Source organism: Calliopsis andreniformis, chromosome 3 (assembly GCF_051401765.1).
Source record: "Calliopsis andreniformis isolate RMS-2024a chromosome 3, iyCalAndr_principal, whole genome shotgun sequence".
Classification (NCBI taxonomy): domain Eukaryota; kingdom Metazoa; phylum Arthropoda; class Insecta; order Hymenoptera; family Andrenidae; genus Calliopsis; species Calliopsis andreniformis.
This window is the reverse complement of record NC_135064.1, coordinates 24,465,523-24,490,585: the sequence shown is the minus strand read 5'-3', so window position 1 is coordinate 24,490,585 and position 25,063 is coordinate 24,465,523. Positions and strand designations below refer to the sequence as shown.

The 25,063-nt window shown below is 43.9% G+C and overlaps 1 protein-coding gene across 1 annotated transcript in view; it reads left to right on the top strand.

Moving 5' to 3' along the window:
* LOC143188829 (protein groucho) overlaps positions 1 to 25,063 on the top strand; it is a 115,781-nt gene that overhangs the window by 20,360 nt on the left and 70,358 nt on the right. The window contains exons 2-3 of the mRNA XM_076393296.1: positions 9,788 to 9,885; positions 16,654 to 16,717. Of these exons, the coding sequence (XP_076249411.1) occupies positions 9,788 to 9,885; positions 16,654 to 16,717 (162 nt within the window). The remainder of the gene's footprint in view (positions 1 to 9,787; positions 9,886 to 16,653; positions 16,718 to 25,063) is intronic.

The window sequence follows — 25,063 nt, the reverse complement described above, 5'->3', positions numbered from 1 at the left end:
GGGCGAAAGATACACGAACAGGTGAAATACTCGAAGCAAGTATTTCAATCTCGAAATCCACGTACGATCCCCGAAGGCCTTGACCAGTGGCGGGCTTTCGAACTACGAGGGTGTAAGTCGGTCCAGTTATAGGGCGAATGCGGTCGGCTCTGGTCGTCGGGTGGTTTCGGAATCTGCGCCACGTGTTGGTGGTTTTGCGGTGCGAGGAAAACCGCCAGCCCTCGAAGCTCTTCTCTGTCATTCTCCATTTACCCTATCCTTCTCTACCGTCTTCCGGAGTTTCGCTACGATTTTCTCCCTGACTTTCTACCTACTTGAACCCCGATCCCGAGGCGTACCTTAGTGCTCTCATTTACCAATTAACATAGAACCGCAGCGACTCGTAAAGGTGACTGTGTAACTCGTTGACTATTTCACTCTTGTTTCTATGTTTATTCAGGAGTGAATTAGGGTCTAAAGAAATGCTGAAAGAAATTTGCATAGATATTTATCGTGTGTTTCGATAAATCTCATTACACAGTGGTCTAATATGACTAACTGCGCCATTCCCTATCTACACTTCATATCTCGTGTGTGACCTCGTTGCCCATTTGAAAATACTTTCATAACACACTATGAATCATTTCAGTCCGTTCTCTCGACAAAGACAGCACACATCTAAGATTTCTATATACGAGTAATAATGTTCCCCGCCAGCTTATGCTTTCGACGATAACTCATTCCACAAATGCATTCAGCGACTCCCATCCCGACACTTCACTTTCCCTCCGCTTCATCCCCGACGCGGTTTTGCGAAATCGCCGAAGCAATCGCGAGACGTAACATATAAAAGCTGTCTGCCCTTCGAATTCCTCGTCGCAAGGATAATCACACGGTGGTCGAGGCGACGACGTTCCATGAGGAATCGAGCGACCGGCGGCGTAGCAATTACGAAAGCTTTTAACTTTTTGTTTAATTATTACTCGGCAATTATGGTAATCAACGGGCAGCCGAGAGCTCGCGCGAGGATGCTTTCTCTGAAGGCACGGCTCCGCTTCCAGCCCTGTTAATATGTATAAAGCTCGTGGCCTGGCGGGGAGCGTCGGCTTATCCCGAGGATCGATCCGCGAAATGATTAATGTATCTTTAGCGGTTTGACGCGAGCTCGTCTCGCTTTCACGGCGCAGCTGAACCGGGGAGGACACTATAGAGAGGAGGCCCTTAACTCGACCGATAATGCACGCTGATAATCGGGTCTTTAGTGGACGGGCAGGATCGATGGGACTAACGTAATTAGGCGTGGTGATATGCGCCACTTAAGCGTACTTGAGTGGCTGCAAACGCAACTGATTGGTTCTGTTGCCGCTATCCGACCTAATGCGCGCTGCGACACATGCTCTCTTGCGCCTGTATCCTTTCTCTCGTCCACTCTCTCACCCCCCATCCCCCCTTCTCTCTATCTGTCTCTGTCTCTCTCCCTGCTACGCAGGCACGTATAAGTAATGCACTTTGCGCGCCAGTGAGTTATTAGACTCGCTAACAAACATTACCAGCCGCGCGGAGATGGGGACAGAGATGAGACGCGTGGCTCCTTTCTTGAAATTCGTTCCATTAAACGGCGGCCTTTGACGTCGTTCGCTTGGGAAATTGTTGGAACTCGAGGCAGAGGCTTTGAGGAAAACGGAGCGATGTTACATAGGGCACGGAAGAACAAACGGGACGTTTTATATTTGGTACGATTGCTTGGGCTCTGAACGAGATTGCGCCGTAGCGTATCGACCCTCCGTTTCATCGAGTCTTTTTAAAATGCTAGTTTCATCGGTGTAATGGCGTGGTTTTCTACCGAATATTCTCTTGGTATAAATTTTGTGCTGTATTCTTTAGATTTTAGATTTATAGTATTTCCTTGTTATGAGCTTATCGCTAAATTCAGTGTATCTTGAAATTATGACAAAGTCGATGTAACAGTAGATTAGTTGAATTTAGTTAAGTGTTACTCGTTGTAAGCCTTACAGCCTTGGACTTCGCTCTATTATTAGTTACCTACATTAATTTTCCTAGGCCTTAATTTTAAGAATGTTATTTGGATATTTTAAATTAAAAGCTGCTATAAGGAAAAATATTGTCACACTTTTAACTTGTTTTTTTTTTCTTCATGAAAAATGACCTGCTTCAATGTTCAGCGATAACAATCCATTAGGCTGAATGATAACTTTATGCGAACCTTTTAACAGAACATTAACTCTGTATCTATTACGTTTCTATGAAGAATATCTAATCAGTTATTTATGCACACTCACGCTTACTTATATTTCAGCAGGCATAACTGTTTGAAATTTAAATAAGAACCGGCTCGTGTGCCACTTAATGTATTTTTGAAGCATTCGCAATACTCGATCTATTTTTAGAAATTGACTGACTATTGCCGGTAATTCTTTACGATAATTCCTAAGAACTCGATAGCTCTTTTGAACTCCTAATGAATTATTCAGCCAGCAAATAATTATATATTAAGTTGATCGAAAACACTGTTAAAAGTGGCTGATAATCTTCTATTATTTAAACAAAACAATATCAATTACTTAATAATAATACGAAGAACAATAAACCCAGCAGTAACAGTCGATAGCAGATTAAAAATGAAATTAATTTTCGCTAGAATAAATTCCCATAAAACAATCCGACAATATTTCCAACTGGCCGTAATTCCTGCGTCACTGACCAACCATCATCGGCAACAAAAATCGCCAAACAAGAATTATCCGCAACTTTCCAGCAAATCTCCCCTATTTCACCCTCCATCATGCTCCGATATTAATTCCCTTTTCGGGTCGTCACGTGTCAGCCAGCGATTTCACGGCAGTTTTCGAACCGAGCGTTATTTGAATACCGACCGCGTTATTATGATTGCTCTCGATCGAGGGAGGGATGAAAAAAGGTGAATATGGGTGGATGGGGAAAGAGAGGGTCAGGACGCGACGCGGGATGGGTCGAGATATCGGATAATTAAATCGGCCGCAGGACGTAAAGGACACTGATTGACGGGCGGCAGCCGCGCTCTCTCATCATTATTCGTCGAAACGACATAATTCGCGTTTCGCTTTTCGACGGAAGCTAACCGCATTTTCCGGCCCGACCATCCCCGTCGCGTCATCGGTGTAAAAAGCCTCCTCCGCCCCTCAGCAACCGCGTTTTATTCGATGCGAAACGATGAATATTTTAAACCACCGCGCGAAAAATGGATTTTATCCAGCGGTACGTCCCTCCGAAAAATCGTTCCCTCTGCGTAGGGGACACGAGCACGCTCGCGTTTCACGAGTTTTACATATCGAATGCATGGGAACGGCACCAGGCTTTATTATTGACACGGCCGTGCGGCAAACAATGTTCCGCTGGAAACTTTTTACGTCCCGTTTTAATTTGATTTCATAGCGACGACACCTGTTTATTACGCCTTTATTTGATCGCGCCAATCAGCGCGTAGCGGTATTGGAAGCCGTGTCCCGCGCGTCCCGGCCAGCGACATTAAATCCGGAAAATCTGAATTTAATCTTCGGGCTGGATTTGTCTCTCGTTCTGGGCTGGATTTTGGTCGCATTGCCGAACGGCGGTGCGCAGGTATAAATCAAGTATTTAAACAGGGACGATAAAATTAAATTGCAGCGTGTGAGTTTGAAGGATTTTTAATTATGTGCGCCGCGGGGGATTGAAATTGCCCGGTTCGATGGAGCTTTTCTTCGTTGGGAACGTGACGAGTGTGTTTCGAATTTTATTATACGTGTATGATGTTTCCTGATGAGAAAGCCATTCGATGGGATGGTAATTATATTAGTGGGAATAGTAACGTGGAACATAGTCGGAAACATTTTATATTGAATTTTATATTTTGAAATTCGAGCCACGAGTTTTATGGATGATATACTATATCTAGAAATAATTAAAAATCAATTAACAGACTTTACTGGTTCGAAATACTATGTGTAGATATGTAATTTAATAGCCTTCACAGAAGTTAAATCATTTCCCCTGGCTATCGGGTTAAAATACGTTTGTATTCTCGCTGAAAAGAGGTTCATCTTTGAAACCAATCGTCGATTGGTATCGCGAAGACTTTCACTCGACCCCCTGACCGGTCTGATCGCCGTTTCGATCAGACGTTCGTTCCTTGCAGACATATTTCCGTAGAAACTACGCGGCACGTTTCAAAAGAGCGAATATCTTTAAACGAAAATGTGGTAGTGGAGTTTTGCGTAAGTAAAAAACGGAAATTATGAGGCACTGATGTATACATTTTGCCACTGGCGTAATAGAAAAATATATGGAGGTTCTGAAGTTAATGAAAAAAGCGATTCAGCTAAAGCATTTAATGCACGCCGACCAATTAAAATATATTTCATGAAACATACGATAATGATGTTGAAATTGGATGAATACTTCGTGAACATATGCTGTACATATTACGGATGTACAAATTTTAATCGAAAGGTCTTTTGTGTAATTTTCACGTGTTTTTGCAACATAGCAACTGTGTGGAAAAATCCTGTTTTAAACCTCTTGCAATAGCAGATTATATATCGTGGGACGTAATATAGTTAGTAAAATTCAGAGACAATTGTATAGACGCGTTGTAGCCATCCAAATGCAAAAATTATATTCGTGCAGTGGATTAACTTTTATGTCGAGATTAATCAAACATGGGAATTGTTCTGGATTAAATTCAACTATGTCATAACATAAATTTTCCTCGCTATAAGTGTATGATTCGGAATTCCTACTGAGTTGATAAAATATTTCACATGATTCTAAAGAGAACATAGTATGTATAGAGTTTATTCCAAGTAGTCTTCTAACCAAGGATCAACAAGAATATAGGTATTATTCAGAAGTATTCAGATTTTTGGAACTCATTCATCTTCAAGTGAGAGGAATAAAAGTGGAAGGAGAGTGACATAGACTCTTCTTCACTAGGAGAAGTCAAAAGTCTTTTTACAGATCAGCTGGGAACAGCAAAGTAGTTTTCTTCTACTTCACAGTGCAAGTGCAATAGAAAAAGTCTGTTCTTATAGGTCCACAAAATATAGAATAAGTTAAAGTAGTAGATATTTCAGTGTCACCAGTGACGTAGATTCCAATGTTTTTTCTCAACCTCCTCTTGCTTTCTTCTCCAATACCCCTCTGACTGTGCTCTAATCCCAAGGATCGCTAGCTCTAATCACGAGACCTCATCGTATTGCGAAGTCTACATAAAGTGGACACCGTTCACCTGATCGTCACAGGAGGCGTTCAATCGTGAGCGATCAGGCTGAGCTTTCTTTCTCCATCGCGCGTATTATCTACCACGGTGTGCATCGAAGCTCGTGTTGTTAAGTACAGGCATTGGTGGGAGATAGATAGATAGAGAGAGAGAGGCGTACGGGTACTCCGCGGCGAAAGCCAATAAATTAATTGGATTGACCGCGGGTGGCTTTGCACGGACAAATGGGATCAACGATTCTGCCGATCAGCAGAGCGCGTGGCTCCGTCGATTCTCGCAAGCCTCGAACTCTCGCTCGGCCTTTAAGAAGGCCCGTTAACCGGATGCCGTCGGGTATCCCGATGCGTTTACACGTGTTTGATATCGTTTAAGAACACCCGCACACTAGCCACTAGCCTCTGTCTTTCTCTGAATGTATGTGCACGTCCCCTTGGCTCTGACTGCCGCTGATGCGCTCGTACGCGCGCCAAACAAGATATGCGGTGTCGCCTTTGGCGGCTTCGCGACGACTAGCGCGTTAGGCGGTGGCAAATATTACGTTAACCTGATAAGCATCGATATCGATTCGGACAGAGTCGATAGAATACTTTCCCTCTACGCGTTTGAGTATTAAGTTTTCATTCTGGGAAAGGGTTCATCATTTTCATCACTGAAAATGGGTAATATAAATTGATAAAGTGTCTATTACTGTTCCTTTCCTTTGGTAGCATATCAATTGCTAACTTAAGATCATCAATTTCGTGCTCGGGAAAGCTCAGAATTCCTTTCGCTGATATTTCTAAAAAGACACCCTATTGAAGACAGCACTGCCTTGGATAAATTTTTAAGGGTGGTGGATTTTCTAGGAAATCCCGAATATATTTTTTCTCTATTAAGAAAATATCAAGGTCCCATGGGAGAGCTGGATCCCGCAGTACTTTGTTGCAGTAAACATTTTTAGCTGTAGGATAATGGGTCTTGGATATATTTGTACATCTTATCACTGCAGGCTCATTCCATAAATTCGATTCCAAAACCTGGTAGAGCCAGCGATGGCCAGCATCCAATACAAAATCTCCGACAATTTCCAAGGCATTACTGTGTATTTGAAAAACTCATGCTCCAATCCACAGGAGGATTAACTTTCCAGGGTCCACTGCCACCTAAGCGTATTTCATATTTCTCGGAGTGCTCTCGCTTGCTCGCCCCGCGATCAACTTTTACGTTTCAGCCTTTTTATTAAAACCTGCGAAATATGGGGACGAAGGTTGTGCAAAATAGCTTGAGCACTATATTGGTGGCTCTCGGTGGTATGAGAGAAAGGGCGTCGAGCGATGAGGAGAGGTGAAACAGCACGGGACGTTGGGTCGGGGTAGGGCGAGGGAGAACTATTTCAGCTTTTACGAGGCCGTCGTGGCGTATCCGTTTTGCGGGGTACGACGTGCAAAACGATCGATAACACGCTCGTAACGTTATTACCGACAGGTATACGGAGGTGGGTAGCAGCGGTACTACCGGTAATAATGTGGCTTTTACGGTCGTGGGCGCTGGTACAGCTGCCGCCAAAGTCGGTAAGCGTGGGTTTCCATCGGGCTCTCAAATGCCGGAGCAGCAACCGAATTTGCGCCACTATTTCCGCCGTTCCCACCACCCTACGTCCCCCATCCACGGCCGCTGCTCCAGCGAGAATAAAAGCAGCTGGACTGCGGGATACGTGGCAGCTTCTTATTGATCTGAGAAACGATTTCGAAAGACGTATCGACTTCCTCCGACCGCGTGGGACGAAATCTGAACGCTACAGTTATTATGCCATTTTTCCGTCGAATTTCTGAGAAGCTTCGAATCTCTTCCGAGAATTCGTTTCCACTGGGGATTCTGGAATTTCTGGACTGTTATTTTTAGACACGTCGAGATTTCTGAAATCATTTTTCACGTCGAAAATTGCGAGATTGCGTTGAGTATACTTGTATACAGTTCCAGCTCTCTTTCCAGTAGCGCTGTGTGAGCAGAATGAATGCATTGACAGTGCCATTTGATACAAGGTCTGAGCACTTTGTATTCCTCAGAGAAAAGAAACAGTGGCCTTGCAGGTTTTTTTCTTTCCCAACTGTGTTTCCTTCTGTTCATTAAAAAGCACCGCGTCAATTAACTCGTTAAGCAGGTTGTTCCTCGAGGAGCGCCTTTCAGTGAACACTCAGAAACAGATAAAGGAAACTTAACTCCCCTTATCCGTGATGAATGCTACCTATGACCTATCATACATATATTCTCGTTTCCTACCAGCATTGGTATTAAATTTCCGGTCTAAATGAATTCGTTTCGGTGAATGCAGAAAAATTTTCGCACGACGGGTTAACAGGTTAATAACAGAAGCGTATAACACGCGAGTGGCAGTAGCCAACCGCGATTACTCGCAGATTATACACAGTGGAAGCCCCGTTGATAATCTGCGAGCCGCTGGTAGCTGCATCGTTACGCTCGACGAGCCGATATAGCAACACTGTACTTACAGGGGGGAAAAAAAGTTTTTCCTCTCCTCGGAGGGAACGCTAGCTGGGAAACAATGTTTCCCGCGCCAAAGTCGATTTCCATGTAAAGGGTTTCCTGGATCCTTTTTTTTTCTCGCCGCGGAGCTTTTACGAGCTGAAATTGGCCGGCAGGAGTGCAAGAGCAGCAGTTGGTACGCCACACGCGGCTCTAAACCGGAGGAGGCGTAATCAGAGAAACGGAAGCCGAAGCAGCGGCACGATTTCCGCCGCTTATGCCAGCCTCGCGCTCGCTCGCTCGCGTGTGCACGCCTCGAGGCGGTTGCTGCTTACGTGGGCCGTGACAAGTGCATCCGGCACGTCGAAGGATTACCCTTTCTTTCTCTATGCAATCACGATGTTTGATTAGGCTTGGAAAACACGTGGCTTGGTAAAGCACCTCTTTGAGGTTTCGAGTACTCTTGACCTAGTCTCAAAAAGTAACTGTTAATAAATAAATAAATAAATAAATAAATAAATACACTGGTAGGGTGGTTAAGATGTAAACGGAGTATTTTAACACACTGGAGTTTGATGACCCAGCCATTGGGTTAAGGGATATTTCCTCACATTAGCCTAGGGTATCTATAACATTTCAGTCATTTCAGTACTTAGACGACTTATTGATCGCGGAGGACAGTCTTGCCAAAATACCCTGGTTACAAATATATATGTTAAGCTGCTTTTCTAAGAGATAATAGACGCGTTTCATAAGAGAAATTAATGTTTAGATAGACGTGCAAAATCTGAAAAATGAACTACCTGCTACATTCACCAATAATTTTTGAAAAATCCTCGAAAAAGTAATTCTTCTCCTAATCTCATTTACCCTCGTCTAACTCACCCTCGTATCCATTCCGCCCACTATACTAAACCTACGCCGAAAATTGGTGAACTGATACACCGCACACGAGGCACTCAACTACCATATAAAATTCGAGACCGTAGTTTTGTTTTCATTCGACGCGAGATGGCTCATAGCTATTTTCCTCGAGCAAAATCCGCGAAGAGGAGGTTGCCTCTCCCGTTTGTTGATTCAATCTCGACGACGTTTCGCGTTTCGCGCAACGCTGTTTGCCAGCCGGTGTACGCCGGCTGAACATTCGAGATACGGGGAAAATATTTTCTCGGTCTCTCTTGCGCTCGCTCTTTTCCGAGGCTGCGCGAGTGATACAAACAAGATCAAGCAGAGGCGCTCAAGGGTAACCTTTTAGCCGCCTAACGTCGCTGCTTCGAAGGCTTCTTTTCACGGTTCTGACGTCGCCAGAGTATATAGCCGAAGAAAGACGCGCGCCAGCAGGTTGTAAGCTTCAGACCTCAGTGAACCGAGAACGGATTCCAGTAAGGAAATTTAGTAGCTGCCAGGGTTTCTGGGATATTGCATTTTCGGTTACGAGATTATGACGTATTGCTTGTCACTGTCTTTATCGTATTTCTTTCCGAGAGATCAGCTCTCATTAGTGCACAGGCTGACAATACTTTAAGCATTATGCTGCTCATTCTGGAATCCGTACAAGGGTGCTCCGTAACACCGAGCCCACTTTTCCAGTGTTTTGGAAACCCCTGAGATGCAGACTTTTATAGAGGTTCGGTTCTTCATTGATTTTAATATTTCCTGTTTACCTTTTTTTTCTGATTCATGGGCTTATATGAAATCTTATGTTACGGGTTCCAGGTTTAACTTCACTTTTACTGTCGTCGTTTATACTACTTTGAGCAGTGTTTTATACAGTCCAGAGGTTTCATAGCGCCACGAAAGAAACATTGAATTTCTGTTTTATCCACTCGCGAATGGCCATTATTTATAGAAATTCCACTTATTTGACGCGTTGCGAAATATTACTGCAATCTCGAGTTTCATGCTCCTATTATGCAATTTGTATATTTAGCTTGTCGTGGCGCAGGACAAAGTATTTCGCGTGTGAAAATTTAGTCGATTGTCCTTGAAGGAGCGGTTTTTGCGAACAGAGAGCGTAGCATGTTCCGATGGAACGAAAAACAGCTGGATCGTCGAATGGAACTGACCTTATCGTTTTATTTCATGTTTCAGGGTCCACCGCAGCCTGGCCAACAATATAAATTCTCCATCGGCGAGCTGTGCGATCGTATCAAGGAGGACTTCAACTTTCTTCAATCACAGTATCACAGGTAGACCACTATTTTTAACGCTCATAAATCAAGCTGTCCCCACCCCTCATCTGGTTAGGCGAACTCTCATTACACGAAAAAAAGTATGTAACGTTCCTGGGTCGAGTCGTGTCGGAATAAATTATGCCTAATAAGTTTCGTTAATAACACACACGCGATCGTTCAGAGCAATCTACGTCAGGATGGAGTTGGTTTTATATGCTTTTTCATAATAAATGAATTTTTTGGCAACTCTAGATCTGTATCGCTCGTAATTACTCCGGCTGCACGACTTTGTATTACAATGTGTGCTTTCAGATAAGCATATCTAGGATAACAAAATAAATCGTGCTAACGGTATTTAGTGAGTGATAAGTGTCTTTCAGAGTCTTAAGATACATGTGTGAGTCAACACATGTATCTTAATGAGTTGTTCTTGAGGTAACTTTGAGTAGACTCTGTTTCATTTTATGTTCTTGGAGTAACGGAGGAAAAATTCTTCGTTTATATAGAGAACAGTACAGTTAAAATCCATTATCTTGAGAGTAATTATGAGTAGCATTATCTGGTTTTATACCTTTCAAGAAAAGGAAGTTATTTATTAGAAATAGGAGAACCTTCGAGTGCCATAGATCAGTGGATTCGATTCACTGTTTTCTATTTACACTCGAACACTATCTTATCGTCCCGATGTTAACCCCATATTCTTCGTAACGTCATCGTAATTCATTGACTGCAGTTGACTCCTGGACACACACGGGATCTTATCTAGGAAACGTTTGCGCAAACGTCGCGTCAGCGCGTAGGCGAGGCGAACAGACGACAAATCGACAGATGTAGGCAGGGAATTGTTTGTCCGAGCGGAAGCTATGCACACTCAAGTATGCACATAGCTTGGAGGACGAGCAGGCCTCTCGGTTTCGATTCTATGCACGCGTGTTACGCGCCCGCGAGAACCGTTCGGCTTCTTTACAAGCCATCCCGTAACTTTCCTCCATTACGTGCACGATTTCGCTCTTTGTCTTTTCTATATTCTTGGATGAACTTTTCAGGCGAAGGGAGTTCGTGAAATATGTACATGCAGTTTTATTTCGAAGTGTATAGTAGATTCTGTATTTTCAGACAAATATTTGGATTGTTAAATTTTCAAAGATTCAAATATTTAAATTTTCAAATTTTCGAATATTCAAATTTTTAAATTTTCAAATTGTCGAATATTCAAATTTTCGAATATTCAAATTTTTAAATATACAAATTTCTATTAATTGAGATATCAAAATTTCACATTACTTATTAAAATTAGAAATATTTAAATCGTTGAATTCACAGATAGTAACACCTATACACTTGAGTAACCCAACACTTACAAGAGTTACTTCAATTCATGTTCACATATGGTCACATACGGTTCCATAATGCGACAACTATATTCCTGCACCTCTACGATTACAGTATAAACTATATGGAAGACACGTTCTCTCATAAATCATAATACCCGAAATGGAGAGGGGTCAAACGATCTCGACTCCACACCCTCGAAACGGTGCAATCCTCAGATTCAGTAACGCGTAACGAAGAGCTTCGACGAAGTCCCGGGTGTCCCACCCAGTCGGTCGGTCGAGATATACAACGTCGTAAAAACGTAACAAGTATGAGAATATAGAGGGGTAATCGAGCGCGATACGATCTGGCACGCAAACGGTGGAGGAAAGTTGCTCGATAAAGGGACTTTCTTCGGGCGAAGCGTCGGGTTTTCACCATTCGCCTGACGATCCCTATCGCCGCCTTGACACGTTAATTTATGTCCCAGCCCTTTAACGTGTTAATTCGCGACGTCACGCGCCGCACGATTTCTACCGACGACGGAAACTTAAATTGCTGTTTCGTGTCACAGCGACACGGGCTGGGTAAAAGAGAGAAAGAGAGGGAAAGAGAGGGAAATAGAGGGAACGAGAGAGGGAGAGAAAGAGAAACGAGAGGAGCCTCGAGGCTGTGTGCATACATGCATAAATATGTGCGAGATGTACGTGAGCCGCGTGCGACATTTCGACGCGCTCGTGTTCTGTACAGGGCAGTCAGAAACTAGCCAATTTCGCACACGGTGCACAACCATCCCTTCCGCCGAGAGCTCGGTTTCTTCTTAGCCTTTATGTATACACTGTGCTCCCTTGACGCCAGCTAACGATAAAAATGTTTGTCGCGCGAACGTGCGATCGTGACTAATGGTCGTAACACCTTTCGCTGGAACTGTTTTATTGCGCGTGAGTGTGGAGTTGTGACCCATTGTTTTGGAGTCGATTACTGCTGTTTGCTGGGAGGTACGATCCTTTTCCTAGTAACTCACCCGGATGCGTTTTAGAGGTATTACTTTGTTAGAATGAAGTCAAGTCCCTGTGGTATTGGATTACGTATACGTCAGGTGAGGTTCGATCGAGTTAACTTGAGTTTATTGTAGATGGGTTTGAGTATAAGTTACAATTAAGCTTCCGTTACAATTAATATTGAAGTCCGTTGTAGCTTCACTTCTGCATCACCAAACGCTCGAAAACTACTTCCCAGAATAATAAAACGTTCATCCAAGAGCCGTTCTCATTCCTCAAAGGATTTATGATTTCCTTGAATTTTGATAATCAGCACTTACATATCTACATTTCGCGCGAGAGTTCCCCGGGAAGGTTGCACAAGCCTCGTAGATATTTTCCGCGCGCGTAGCTCGATCGAGCGGAATAATTCATTTTATGTCTGTATTATACGGTCGATGATGCGGAAAGCGGCGGCAGCGGCGTTAGTTTTATTATCAAACGCGGCACGGTTGGATTAATACTTTCGCGGGCTCGGCTAACTCGACGGCCGTGTAACGCTGGGGAGACTATAAATTTCGCCGTTTACAAATTGAGAGCGGCTGAACCGCGGAGAATTCTCTCGCGGCGCAACGAGGAACAGGTGCGCGTTTCCGCGTGTTTACGTCTGGAAACGTTCACCGAGGAACGGCCTCCTCGATAAGGCGTCTTGTAAATCGTTGCGCCGCGTCAATCCAAGATAATTAATGGGGCCGCTCCTGCCGCTCTCGCTCAACCAGAATTATCGTTCGACCGATCGTTAATATCGTACTAATTTATCGTGACGAAGTCGCGATCCGGTTGTTCCTCGTTCGGATCGTTTTCTGCGGCTCTCCTTACACGGCCCTCGAAACCAGCTAACGATTACCTGAATAATTCAGTTCTCTCCCTGTTCCAAGCGGCGACCGCGTAAAAAAGAGTGTCTCGTTAGCGAGTGGATCGAGTCGAATTGGTGCGGTGAAACGGGGGCCACTTTAACACGCAATACTCTGATCTCAGGCTGCCCAGTAGCCAATCTAATCAGCTTCGCGCGTTTGCTTCCACGGGAACGTCGAGGATTCGAAGCACGCTGTTCGGGTGACTTTCGCTTCCGCGATTCCAGCACCGAATGGAGAACAATAATTGCCTATCGATTTCCATCGATGGTCGAGGTAGCGAGCAGCGAGAGCCACTCAATTGCGCCCTGTCGATGTAACACGGAGATAAATCGCCTTACCAGTATGTACTTTCCTTCTTTCGAATCTTTGGCCAATTATAGGAATGAATGGAAATTGGCTGTTTGGCTCTGTTGGACGTTTCCAGGAAAGATAAATTAGCGGATCGATGCGTTGCTATGGAGATTTTATGAGACTGAAACGTTGTAAAAGGTACACGTGTTTCGAAGTGATACGTAAGGGCTGAGTTTATTGTCCTCCGTTCGATATCGCGTGGGAAGCATCAACGAGTGTCTTTTCCCTCTGTACATTGTCCAGAGTTGTGTCTCATTTTTCTTACATTTCTTTTCTTTGCCTCTGAACCTTACAATTTTTCAATTCAGTTCCACAATCGCGTCGCGCCACTAAACGCGCGTGTTTTAATTTAATGTCGCCGTCGCGACGAACGAAGGGACAGACAAAGGGTCTGTGCTCTCGAGGGTTGATGGTGATATTAATGTTGTGTTCTCGTCCCCCTTGGACGGCCTTAAATTGGAGTGCGAGAAACTGGCCAGTGAAAAAATAGAGATACAGAGGCATTACGCGACGGTAAGCCAGCGGGGAAAAAGAATGGAGACACCAAGGGGATTCGTTTACACGCGGTACGCTATTCGTCCGCTCGTTGTCCCTGGATTACGAGCTGCTTTTTGTCTTCTTTCTTAGTCGCCGGCTACGTTAAATTAGTATTAATTAGTCGATATTAATATTTACTTTCTATAAAGTAACAATGTAGAATTGAGGTGCGATGGTAATGAAAATCATTAACGATATCGGAAGAAATCTTCAGATTTTCAAATTTTCAAAATTTCAAAAATTCAAAAATTCAAAAATTTAAATATTCAAATTTTCAAATATTCAAATTTTTAAATATTCAAATATTCGAATATTCAAATTTTCCAATATTCAAATTCTTAAATATCTAAATTTAAAAAGATTACAAAGTAAAGGATTTGCACCATTCTCAGAATGAGATAAAGTCCCGTAGCGTTTCTCAGAATTGTGGCTACTTGTGTCTGTTAACCGTGGGAGAAACATGGGAGCTGGCCAAAAACAATTGGAAACGTCCACGTGACTAGCCTCCGGTCAGCTGAGTAAACAAACAATTCGTCGCGAAGTAGAAAAAACGTGTTCTGTGTTTTTGCGTTGGGTGGTCTTTCCCGAAGTAGAAAAAACGTGTTTTAACTTTTATCTACATAGTTGTACTACAAAAAGAAACAGAGCACTCGCACATAATGGATACAGTAAAATAAAATACGTAAATCACTTGGAGAAAATCTCTCACAATAGGTCCATATTTTTTATTGTCTACCATATCGATTAACTCTCGTAAGCAGCACTTAGCAAAACGTTCACAAAACTGGCGCCCATTTTCAAACAACAACGCGATGTCGGTTAATGTCCCATAAGTCAGCTCGTGAAATGGCACATGGCGACAGAAACGAGCCAAGTCTGGAATACACTGGTGCAGACGGAAATCGCGAAACATAATTCTTGCACAGTAGACATTGTAACGTAGGAAAACTCGGAAAGAATTATTTCGACCTCCTAACAGTCACTTCGTAAAATGTTGGGGACACGAGTGGAAACGAGCATACCGCAGAAACACATACAGACACATTTCAGACTTCATTTTCTACATGGCCTGTTATACGTTCAACTATTACGACCATGTGCTCAGTATATAAAACTGCGAATGGTATGATGAAGTTTCGCAAAAAAGTCTGAAATTTGTTTTATTATGGCCTCGATAAACAAAACTATGGCACGTGTGTTAGGATATTAAAAAAAAAAAAAAAAAAAAAAAATTACCGCCCCCATGAAAAAAAGAAACGACTATCTGTCGGTTCAAATGGAAATTAATTCTCTATGGAACGTTCCATTATTCGACCTCAACAATCTACCGCAATGAAGATCGATAATTTCGTTTCTCGATAAAAAAGTAACGCCCTGTCCAGACGCACTGTTTGCAGCTAGCGGTTGTTGATTTTCCTCGAAATTCGACCAGCGTCTGTCTGATTTCCCTCTCCTTTGTACACCCACAAAATTCCACATCTTGTTGATTTTTCGCGTTCCACCGAGCCTTCGGTAGAATTTATTTCGCTGAATCTTTCTCTCTCTCTCTTTTTTTTTATCAGACCCGCGTTTTATTACTTACCGATAAAGCTCGAAGCTAAAACCGTATGGGTAATTTTTGGCAAACACGCGTCACCGATTTCCCTCCCGTTCCATCGCGACCGATCGATCGAAATAAATCCCGTCTCGGCGATATTCGCGGCATATTCACGCAATTGCCACGCTTCCGATAGTTTTGATACGCTGTTTAGAGCCATTACTGCGACACGCGGCATTCGGACAGATGGAAGGGCAGAAATAGGCGACAGTCTATACACGGCGGGCCACGTGTAACAACTATTACCAATGTTTGTTGCGGCTGCACTAATTGTGTGTTTTTAATGGCTTGGCTGTGCACCAGCTCGCCGCGGTATGGCTCGATTAAGGGACGTGACTGAACCGGAAAATCGCTCTCGGGAGATAAAAACGAGCAGCGGAAAAGAGTGGAACGTCAGCGATCCATCGTGGACGCTTAACACGTTTGCTGCCACAGTTGCGTTCGAGGTGGCTGCTCCTTGGCGCATCGCAGTAAATGCACTCTGCACGTTGCGCTTCAGCGTTTAGTAGAAGATAGTTCTGAGAATCACAGTTGGTGCTATTAAATACAGTCTTTGAGGAGAAAAATAGTAGTCAACTTTAAACATTTTTTCTTGTAATGAGATAGTTGAGTTTGGGCTGGAAATGAAGGAGGAGTTGGAGAACTCTTTATCGGTCGATGATTTATTAATTTGCTTTTCGATAATAATTACGGTGAAATCAGTTTACTTTGTTTGTTTCAGATTAATATTTGAGTTAAGTTTAATGTAGTCTAAAAATAATTGTCAGATAATGGATTGATGATTACAGCGTGTTCTTTCTTCATTAATGTCTGATATGACGAGTGTTCCGAGCCGAATCGATGATCCGATTAACACGCCTCAATCGCCCGTGGTATTCATGTTTAATATTTTAGTGGCGGTTCATTTGTCCCAAAATCTGGAACCATTAAATTATTCACAATGTGTAGTTAATTGTTGTGGCGTAATAAATGTACCTAGACATTCCCAAAATTCAGAAATTGTAGAAGTCATTATCATTGTACTGTATTATACCTCCAATGCTTGTTAATTTTTAACTGACATGAATTTTTCTGCTTTTCTGTCTAGTATGAAGTTAGAGCTGGAGAAACTCGCCCAGGAGAAGACGGAGATGCAACGTCATTACGTGATGGTGAGTCAAAGATCAAAAATCAAAATATTTGCATACTCTTATCTCGACCTGTTTTTCTTCCTTTCTATTTAATTTGTAAGCGTGGCCTTCAGAAGCTCGTATACCTTTCTCGCAAAAAATGTAACTTGTCTGCAATTGAAGACTCGATACCCGACGCCGACTAATGATTTCTAACGAGAAAACAGTGCTGCATAGCAGTAGTTAAACCGAATTTGTGCCACAAGTAGGTAGCAACAAGTAGCGAGTTAATTGCAGATTCTCTCTTCGCAGAGGCATCACGTTTGCGCTCCGAGTACTGCGAGCAATTAACTATTTGAACATCTGCTAGAAAACGAAATTGACGGGATAACCTTTCATGACGATGAATGAGAATATTGTGCGCTGCGCATAATGACGGAGCTGATGCTTTCACAGCAACGCCATGTCTATCGCAATTTAATGGCATAGAGCTGCATTCAGACGATCCGCGTTATCTGCGAAGTCGAGTTTTTGCTGAACTCTGCATAACTGCGCTCCGATATTTCTTCCTTTGAGCGCTACTTCTTCCGAGATTACAAATTCCTAATACCGAAACATAAATTCAACAACTATTTTATTCTGTAAACGAAATTCTCACACGTAGGTTATCAAAACTGCTTAGCAACAATGTCAGTGCACAATGCAGCAATTACCATAACGACAATTCACGATGCGCTTTTGAACTGCTTTTAAAATTCAAAACGATATGCACTCGACCTTTTCCTACTTAAGCTCCCCAAGCAACAATAAGTGAAATTTTTACATTTCCCAGAGGATATTGCACCGACTCCTCGAGCAGCCCCGGTCCATTTGCATACAGTAGTCGCTTATTCATTTTTAGTCGTTCGATGGCCAGAATATTTAACGCGTCGCGGGCCGAATAATTCATAAACCCTATTAAGGCGCGGAATCCATCCAATCTAGGCGACGATCTTTTAATAAAACCGTCGACCCCATCAGCCATTCAGCCGACCCGCCGAGCGGGTTCTTCTCGCGTATTTCTTCGTCTCGGTCGCGCTACCATCTCCTTTTCAGTCGGCTGCTCACGCAGCTCTGTGTGGGTACACGCGGCTGGCAACCATACCCGCGGCTTACTTTCGCCCGTAGATCTTCATTATTGCGGTGCAACGTCACCGGTGTATGCGTCTTCATTAGCAGAAGGATACAACCGCGGCGCGAGGTTAGGTGTTGGGTATATGTATTCGAAGTCGACTCAAATCGAGTTGCATTCAACTGCTACGGAGAAGGTCGCGGGACCCTGCGTGAAAGACGTCTTTGAAATTGCGCGCAGAGCACGCTATGTGTCGCAACTTTTCTCTCGATGATCGAGTCTTGTCGAATGAAACTGCTGTTCTTGGCGAGTTGGAGATGTGGATGTGTGAAGTGTGTGTTGGGTCTGTTAGGTGATCAGTGCTCGAGGGATCATTTCGAGCTGATATCCTGAGAGAAGTTAATTTCATTGTGGTTAGTAATGGGGTGATCAGTCAGTTCAGAGAGAATTTTTGTTTCTTTGCTTAAAGTGAAATTTTGAGTTGAGGTTCGCGTGAAAAGAGATGAAATAATTGTAGGTGAATCCGTGGAATTTCTTTAATAGGTATCTATATTTATGTAGAAATTGTTATTTTTTAACATTAAGTATTAGCCAGTTTTGTCGAGAATTGAGGAACCTAAATTTGTACAAATTTACGTGCCATTTCATAAGAATGTAAAGATGTCTCCTGTGTTTCATATCAAGTTTCAACCTATAAAAAGAAACTGATGTGCGTCTATGGACATCTCAGAATTTTTCTCACATTGGTCTATGTTATAAAGTACCTATAAAATAGGATAACACTATGACCACTTTATTTCTTTTCCCGCAAGCCTCATCTCCGAATTCATATTGCCCAACGATACAAATCAATCTCTTAATTGACCACCATTCCACGCTTCGAGCTTGACGCAAATAAAAGCCGAAATATCAATGCTACGTCAGTCATCCGGTGGCCGTTTATGATTCGTCGTAAACCGTCGGAGCCCGTTGACCCCCGAGCTATAAACCTTGGATAACGATTTTTTAAACGATCCCCCGTTCCTTCTGCGCGCACATATATCCTGGGAAATTTAAAAGGTCTGTCGAAGCTACTAAACCGTCGTCTACAAGGGCCTTCCGCGGGGCTTATGAATTCCCCGTTTACGCCGCGCTACGGCCATAGATTCGACGATAAAAGTAGCCATTCCCTGGGGCTGAGAAAAGGCGAACGAACGACGCGAGGCAGCGCCCGCTCTGTCGCCCTGCAGTTTATTGTCTTTCGCGTCCGCGTCGCGGTTATCGCGGACACGCCGTGTAATTTATAGGCCACACTTCGTGGCCGCGCTCGATGCAAATGACTTCATATAAAATGCACCGTGGCCGGTTGCGTGGACGTGGCACTTCCGTCGATTCACGCACCGCGAAGATTAATCGCGCGATCGCGACCAGCCTGCGTACGAGCCAGCGCGGCCAGCCAACTCACGATTGATCGATCCCTCCGAGGGACGCGATCCTTTCCCCGATTCCTCGCACGGATCTCCCGCTGGCTCGTTCCGTATCGCGTATGCATTCGAGCACGCCCACCCCCGTCCCCCCCTTTCCTCCGTTTCGCTTTCTATGAAGTTATTCCGACGCGGTTCGTTGGAAAAAATTGACTCTCTCCCCGTGGACGCGACACGCGGGCCGCCTCGTTTGCGCCGCCCGATCGCTGGTCGATGAATCGCGGGAAGAATGGCCCCCGCGACGGGCACTCGATTTCCAATCCGCGCGCGAGCACCGTCGCGCGGTCATTTATTATTAGCGGGACGGTGTCATATTACATCGTTTCGTCATTCACGATTAATCATCGACGCAACAAGAATTTATTGTATTGGCGTCGATTCGCGGCAGCAACAGGTACACTTGTCAGACATACGCGCTCTCGTGTCCGCTCTGTTCTGACGTATCGAGTGACTGGTAAACGGGCTCTTAATGAATCGGTGCCGGCCCGTACGCGAGCGTAATTGGAATGATTCAGCTGGAACGTTAAGCCTGTTCGTTATCGCCGCGAGCACATCGGTGTCCGTACTGCGCGGAGATGGAAAGAAGATGAGGTGGCAGAGAGGCAACAAGGGTATTGTGCAGGTTAGGTGTACGTGGCTCTTTCTGTGACGGTTTCTCTACGAATTAGTAGCTATTGTCTGTAATGAACCCTTGCCTCGTAAGTGTACACACCTATCCCAAAATAAAAGAATGTATTATTTAGTGGATTTAATTAGGTACTTATTATTCGTGTCTCATGAGAAGTCTCCTAAAAAGCGTTTCCTTTAAGGTGTTCCAGGAGACTTTTCGTAGGACATAGAAATTTTCTAGGGATAGTTGGCTGTCGCTATCCTCATCACTTCTTGGAAGAGACCGCCAAGTGTCTTCAGCATGACGAATTTGAAGTAAATAAGCGTGATCTCCCTGAATGAGATCCTCTACTCGTTATGTCGTATATCGATATCTCACTTGCACTCATTTTTTATTACTCTACCTATTTATCCATTCTGAGACGAAGGACTGTACCTACACACGTGTGTCCTCTTCGCGATATACAAGAAGTCCTATGGAAAACATTGCCCCCAGTACTTTCCAAGAGACTTCTCATGGGACAGGAATACTACTATAACCAATTAAATCCACATTCTTCTCAACTCTGCCCACAATTCTCGTTAGTTCATTTCCAAAGAAAAATATCCTCGCCCCTAGTCTCTGAATCGCTGTCTTCCCGCGATGGTGTGGCAGACGAAGTGGCCCGACGTGTGAACTTAATTAACCCGTGAATCGAGTAGGATACTCTCCGCGGCTGGAACTCACGCCACTGTTAAAAAGAGGCGACCTCTAACGCAAATATTTCGCTTAGCTCCCCCAGCGGATATCGCGCCGCAGCGTCTTCTCCTCTTTTTACCGCGGGAATTGCCCTTCTTTTTCCAACCCGCCGCCGTTCGCAGCCGTTTTAAATGCTCTGGCGTTCATGCACCGCGAGCACAAGCGCCTGGGATATTTTATATTCCTCGAGTGTATAAACGTACTTTCCATCAGCGACTTTTCCGCGTGGAAAAACCTTGAGCGTGTTTGGCTACGTGTTTTCCCAGCGAGCCGCCTCGACAAGTGGTACGCGGGTCGAACTCGATTTCCGCACACGGATTTGTTTCCGATGCGACAGTCGAAGCTGTCTCGCGATGGTGTTCGTGCCGGAGGATGCTCGTACGACGTCGTTATACGACGATATAGCCTGCCCACGGGGCATTACGCTTTTACGACTCTTTCATGTAATTGTCGAGCTCGTGAACTTTTACGAGCGCGATCCGCGCGGAAGAGATCGCCTTGAAGCGCTTCGTCCGGTGCACTTCGAGCTGCGCTGGTGCAGTCGCTTGCCGACTGCTTCTATAGGTGCTCTTCGGTTCGTTCTGGTTTCTTAAACGATCGGTAAGCGGTTCTTCCGCTTTTTTGGGAGAGAAACTCTGATAGGGTTGCTTGTTTTCTGGAAATTGACTCGCGAGGAAAAACTTCTCTCGAGAGTCTAGTTGAGAGGCGAGTTTTTGAAGAGTACAAAGAGAAATTTCATTACTTTTCTATTGGGTTTTGGAATTTTATAAAAATGTTATAAATTGTTACAACCCTTCAGTTGTATTTAGTATGAAATATTAGATTGGAAATTATTTTCCAATTGAGTAGAATTGAGAAGGTTCAAAGTCAGTGAATGAATGAAAATTTAGTTAATGTAAATACACATATTATTATTAGTTACCTTAAGACACCTCAATATTGTCTCATATATTCGCAACAGTTCCAGTAAAGTTCGTCTCTGATTCTCAGTTGATATCAACTACACGATGTAGGTACCTATATGTATACGTATTTCAGATCATTCTGGTAGACTGACTTTCCCATCGATGCAGAATTCAATGATCCAAAATTGTTGAAAGTCCAGAGCCAGTGATTCGAATGTAATAGTCCCAGATACGGTCATGAAACGAGATATCTACATCTACGCGAAGTGGCGACATTTGCCAGCGGGGGAAAAAGTGTATCGTTAAACCTCTGTAACATATCACGAGTTTACGCGTCCGAGGCATCGTGGATTGTTGCGAATTTCGCTCGTACAGGATACAGCGATGAGTTAATAGAATCCTAAGGCCGTGAACGGCCACAGTTCGGGTCGTTAACACCGCTAACGCCGTGTCCAGCGTCTAGTGCCACGAATTTATGCAATCGTTGGCAACACGCGAGCGTGTGCACCTTCCGGCCTCAAATTGGCCCGTCTACGGTTCTCTCGTGTTCGCGTTACAACGCCAGCCAAGCCCCCCTTTTGCAGCGAAGTTTGGCCTGAAAGCACCGCCACGAGAACGTGTCGGTCGTTAGCGTACATTTCCACGCGAGCGTAGTTTCCGCGCGGCGGCCCCGGAGATGTTCCCCGAGCTTGTGTATACGGTTGAACGAAAACACGAGCGCAAATTTAATTGTACGATCATAATTTCGCCGTCGAGATTCTAGCGGCAGTTACGCGAGGCAGTCTTTATTAACAGGGAATTAGTGTCCATGGAGAATTTCAAATTATTTCTGCCTGCGATTAAAAGTATGTATTAAGTCATCGTCGGTGAGCCGCGCGTTTTCGCGAGGCAATGGGCCTTCGTCACGCGATCTAGCTTTTATTTCTTTGGGACGAGGACATGTAACTCGAGGGTCCTTCAGAAGTTAGCGGTAGATTGATCGGAAAGTAATGTTGACATAGATCGTGCATATTGTAGACGTGATAATCGTGGAGTTAGGTGCGCTTAATTTGTGTGATTTAATCTGAGCGAAGGTTATTTTGAAATTACTTATAATAGGTGGAACTCACGAATCATACAATTTTTTAAATTCAGAATTCAGAAAATAGTAGAGTAATAGGGACAAAATTTTCAAATTTTTGAATATTTAAATTTTCAAATATTCAGATAGTTTAACGTTTCAAATTTTCAAATATTGAATATAAAAATGTTGAAACTAGTCTTTATAAACATACTACACTACGTATAGACAGCTGCACTCACTTTTGCTCATCCGTTTCACACACTGCTGAAAGTATGGTAATAATATAATCATCTTCAGAGGGTATAGTTGCGAAGGGTACTCCCATGATGGCCAGGGACACGCGTCTGTCGAGTTTGGAGTGTTTTTCCTGATTAAATCAAGGACAAGACCGATCACGAACGGGAGGCCAAATCGAGGGCAAAATTTGCAAGTCGTACACGACCAGGAGAGGCCCTTGATGTAGGGGTGTGCTCGCAACAGGGACCATTCTCCACCGAGGGAAGATAAAAAGGGGGATAAGGGTTCGTGAAAGGGACGAGGCGGTGTGGAGAGAGCGAACAGGCGAGGGTCCATTAGTCTTGCGTATCTCGTCACGGTGCAGATAGCGATCACGATCGATATCGGTCGTTTATTCGAGAATGAAGGCAGAGAGTCGATTCTAGGACCCCGAAGGGATCGAGGTTCGAGGATCAGTGGAGCTTGGTCCACGTTCTCCTCGGTTTGAAATTTTTTTAAACAACCAGATCCCAAAGCCATCCTTCTACCGTGAGTCGGATATGATATCCCGTGCGTCGATGAAAATGGAAATTTTTTTCCCTATGGATCGTTGAAGGTAAAATTTCGTAGCACTTGAACTCGATAACGTGGACACGACGTCGCGAGATATATAAAATCCTATACGAGCGAGTAAAGCTGGTCCAATTTGAAAATGCAAACGACAGGGGGTAGGAAAGAGGTCCGGGGGATTCTGAGAGTTTAATGGCTGAACGACGTTTATTGCCCGGACACGGTTTTATCATCTCGTCCCGGAATCGAGTCGCCCCTGTTCGCCGCGACATTCCACTCCTCCCGTATTAAACGCGTCGACCGCGCGAGTAACGTTTCCAGCCTCGCGATAATTAAGATCCTGACCTCCGCTACCCCAACGGCACCCAGGGCGAGGTCTATTAATTAAAGGCTAATTACTTCGTCGAGCCACGAACAGAGAAGACATCCCATTATGCAGGGACATCTGAAAATAGGGGACGCAAGAGTTTAGGGTTATTGTATCTGCAAACATCAGTAGATCATGCTTCGTCTGGGCTAGAGAAATCAGATACCTATTAGGGATATTTTCAGAGAATCGGTGGCAGAAGAAAGCGTTCTATTGAAATTTAAATGTTCAAAAATTTGAATATTTGAAATTTTGAATATTTGAAAATTTGAATATTTGAATATTTGAATATTTGAAAATTTGAAAATTTGAATATTTGAATATTTGAATATTTGAACATTTTAATGTTTGAACAACCAATGACTCTTGTAAAAGCGATACACAATAGTATCTACATCATTCAAATCTTTCTCCACCTAAATATTTTATTATCCGACAAAACCACATTGCAAATACACGTCGGTTCGACATACTTTACCCATTTCCTTGATTACTATTTCGTGAGTCTCCGTTTCTCTTTCCACAGTGAACCACTTACGTCTGATTCCCCTGGACGCTCGGAATCCCCAGAGACGACATCGATCATGCAATAATACTAGCCAAGCTTCTATCCTCCTTTTATGCTTTCTTTCCGTGACACCGGATCGCAACAAATGCGCTTTTCGTGTCCTTATTTTATTCACAATTTCGCCACGTTTTACTCGTCTTAGTCTCCGAGTCTCCATCGATTTCGGGGCGATCGTTCTCGCGACGATTGGATTTGTAACCCGAGAAGATGGAAAGCTGCGCGCCAGTGGAAGTAACATTCTCTACTATCTGATGATTTCTTATTCACTCGATCTCTTATTAATCATCACAGTGTCGCATAATTCTCTCAGCTATGAATGTTCCTCGACTCCGTTCTTATTCTTGCCGCGGAACGCAAATGGAGCATTAAATCTCGAATTTGCGACCTCGAACCGCGAAGCAGCCGAGCGACATTATAACTCAATATCAGCTCCGAGTTTCACATTCGTGAGAGGAAAAAACAACAGTTCTGTGGCGGCCACGTTGATGTATTAAAACGCAACTTTACGATCGGCGGGCAATAAAGACCGTTTTCACTGCGGGTCGTTGTTTCGGTTGTACGAGGAATAATGTGGCGACTGCTCTCCGTGTTCTGGTGGCTCGTTAAAATCCGCGGATCGCCATTCCCTCCTCTCTCTTTGCATTTTTCTCTCACCAAAGTCGCGAGTCACGCATTTTTCTTCCTAGCCGTTACGTTGCTCTATTCTCTCCGTCGTTATTGTCGAATGTCTCGTTTCCACTCGTTCCTCTGCACGAGTCCTCGTCACCGAACGTAGCT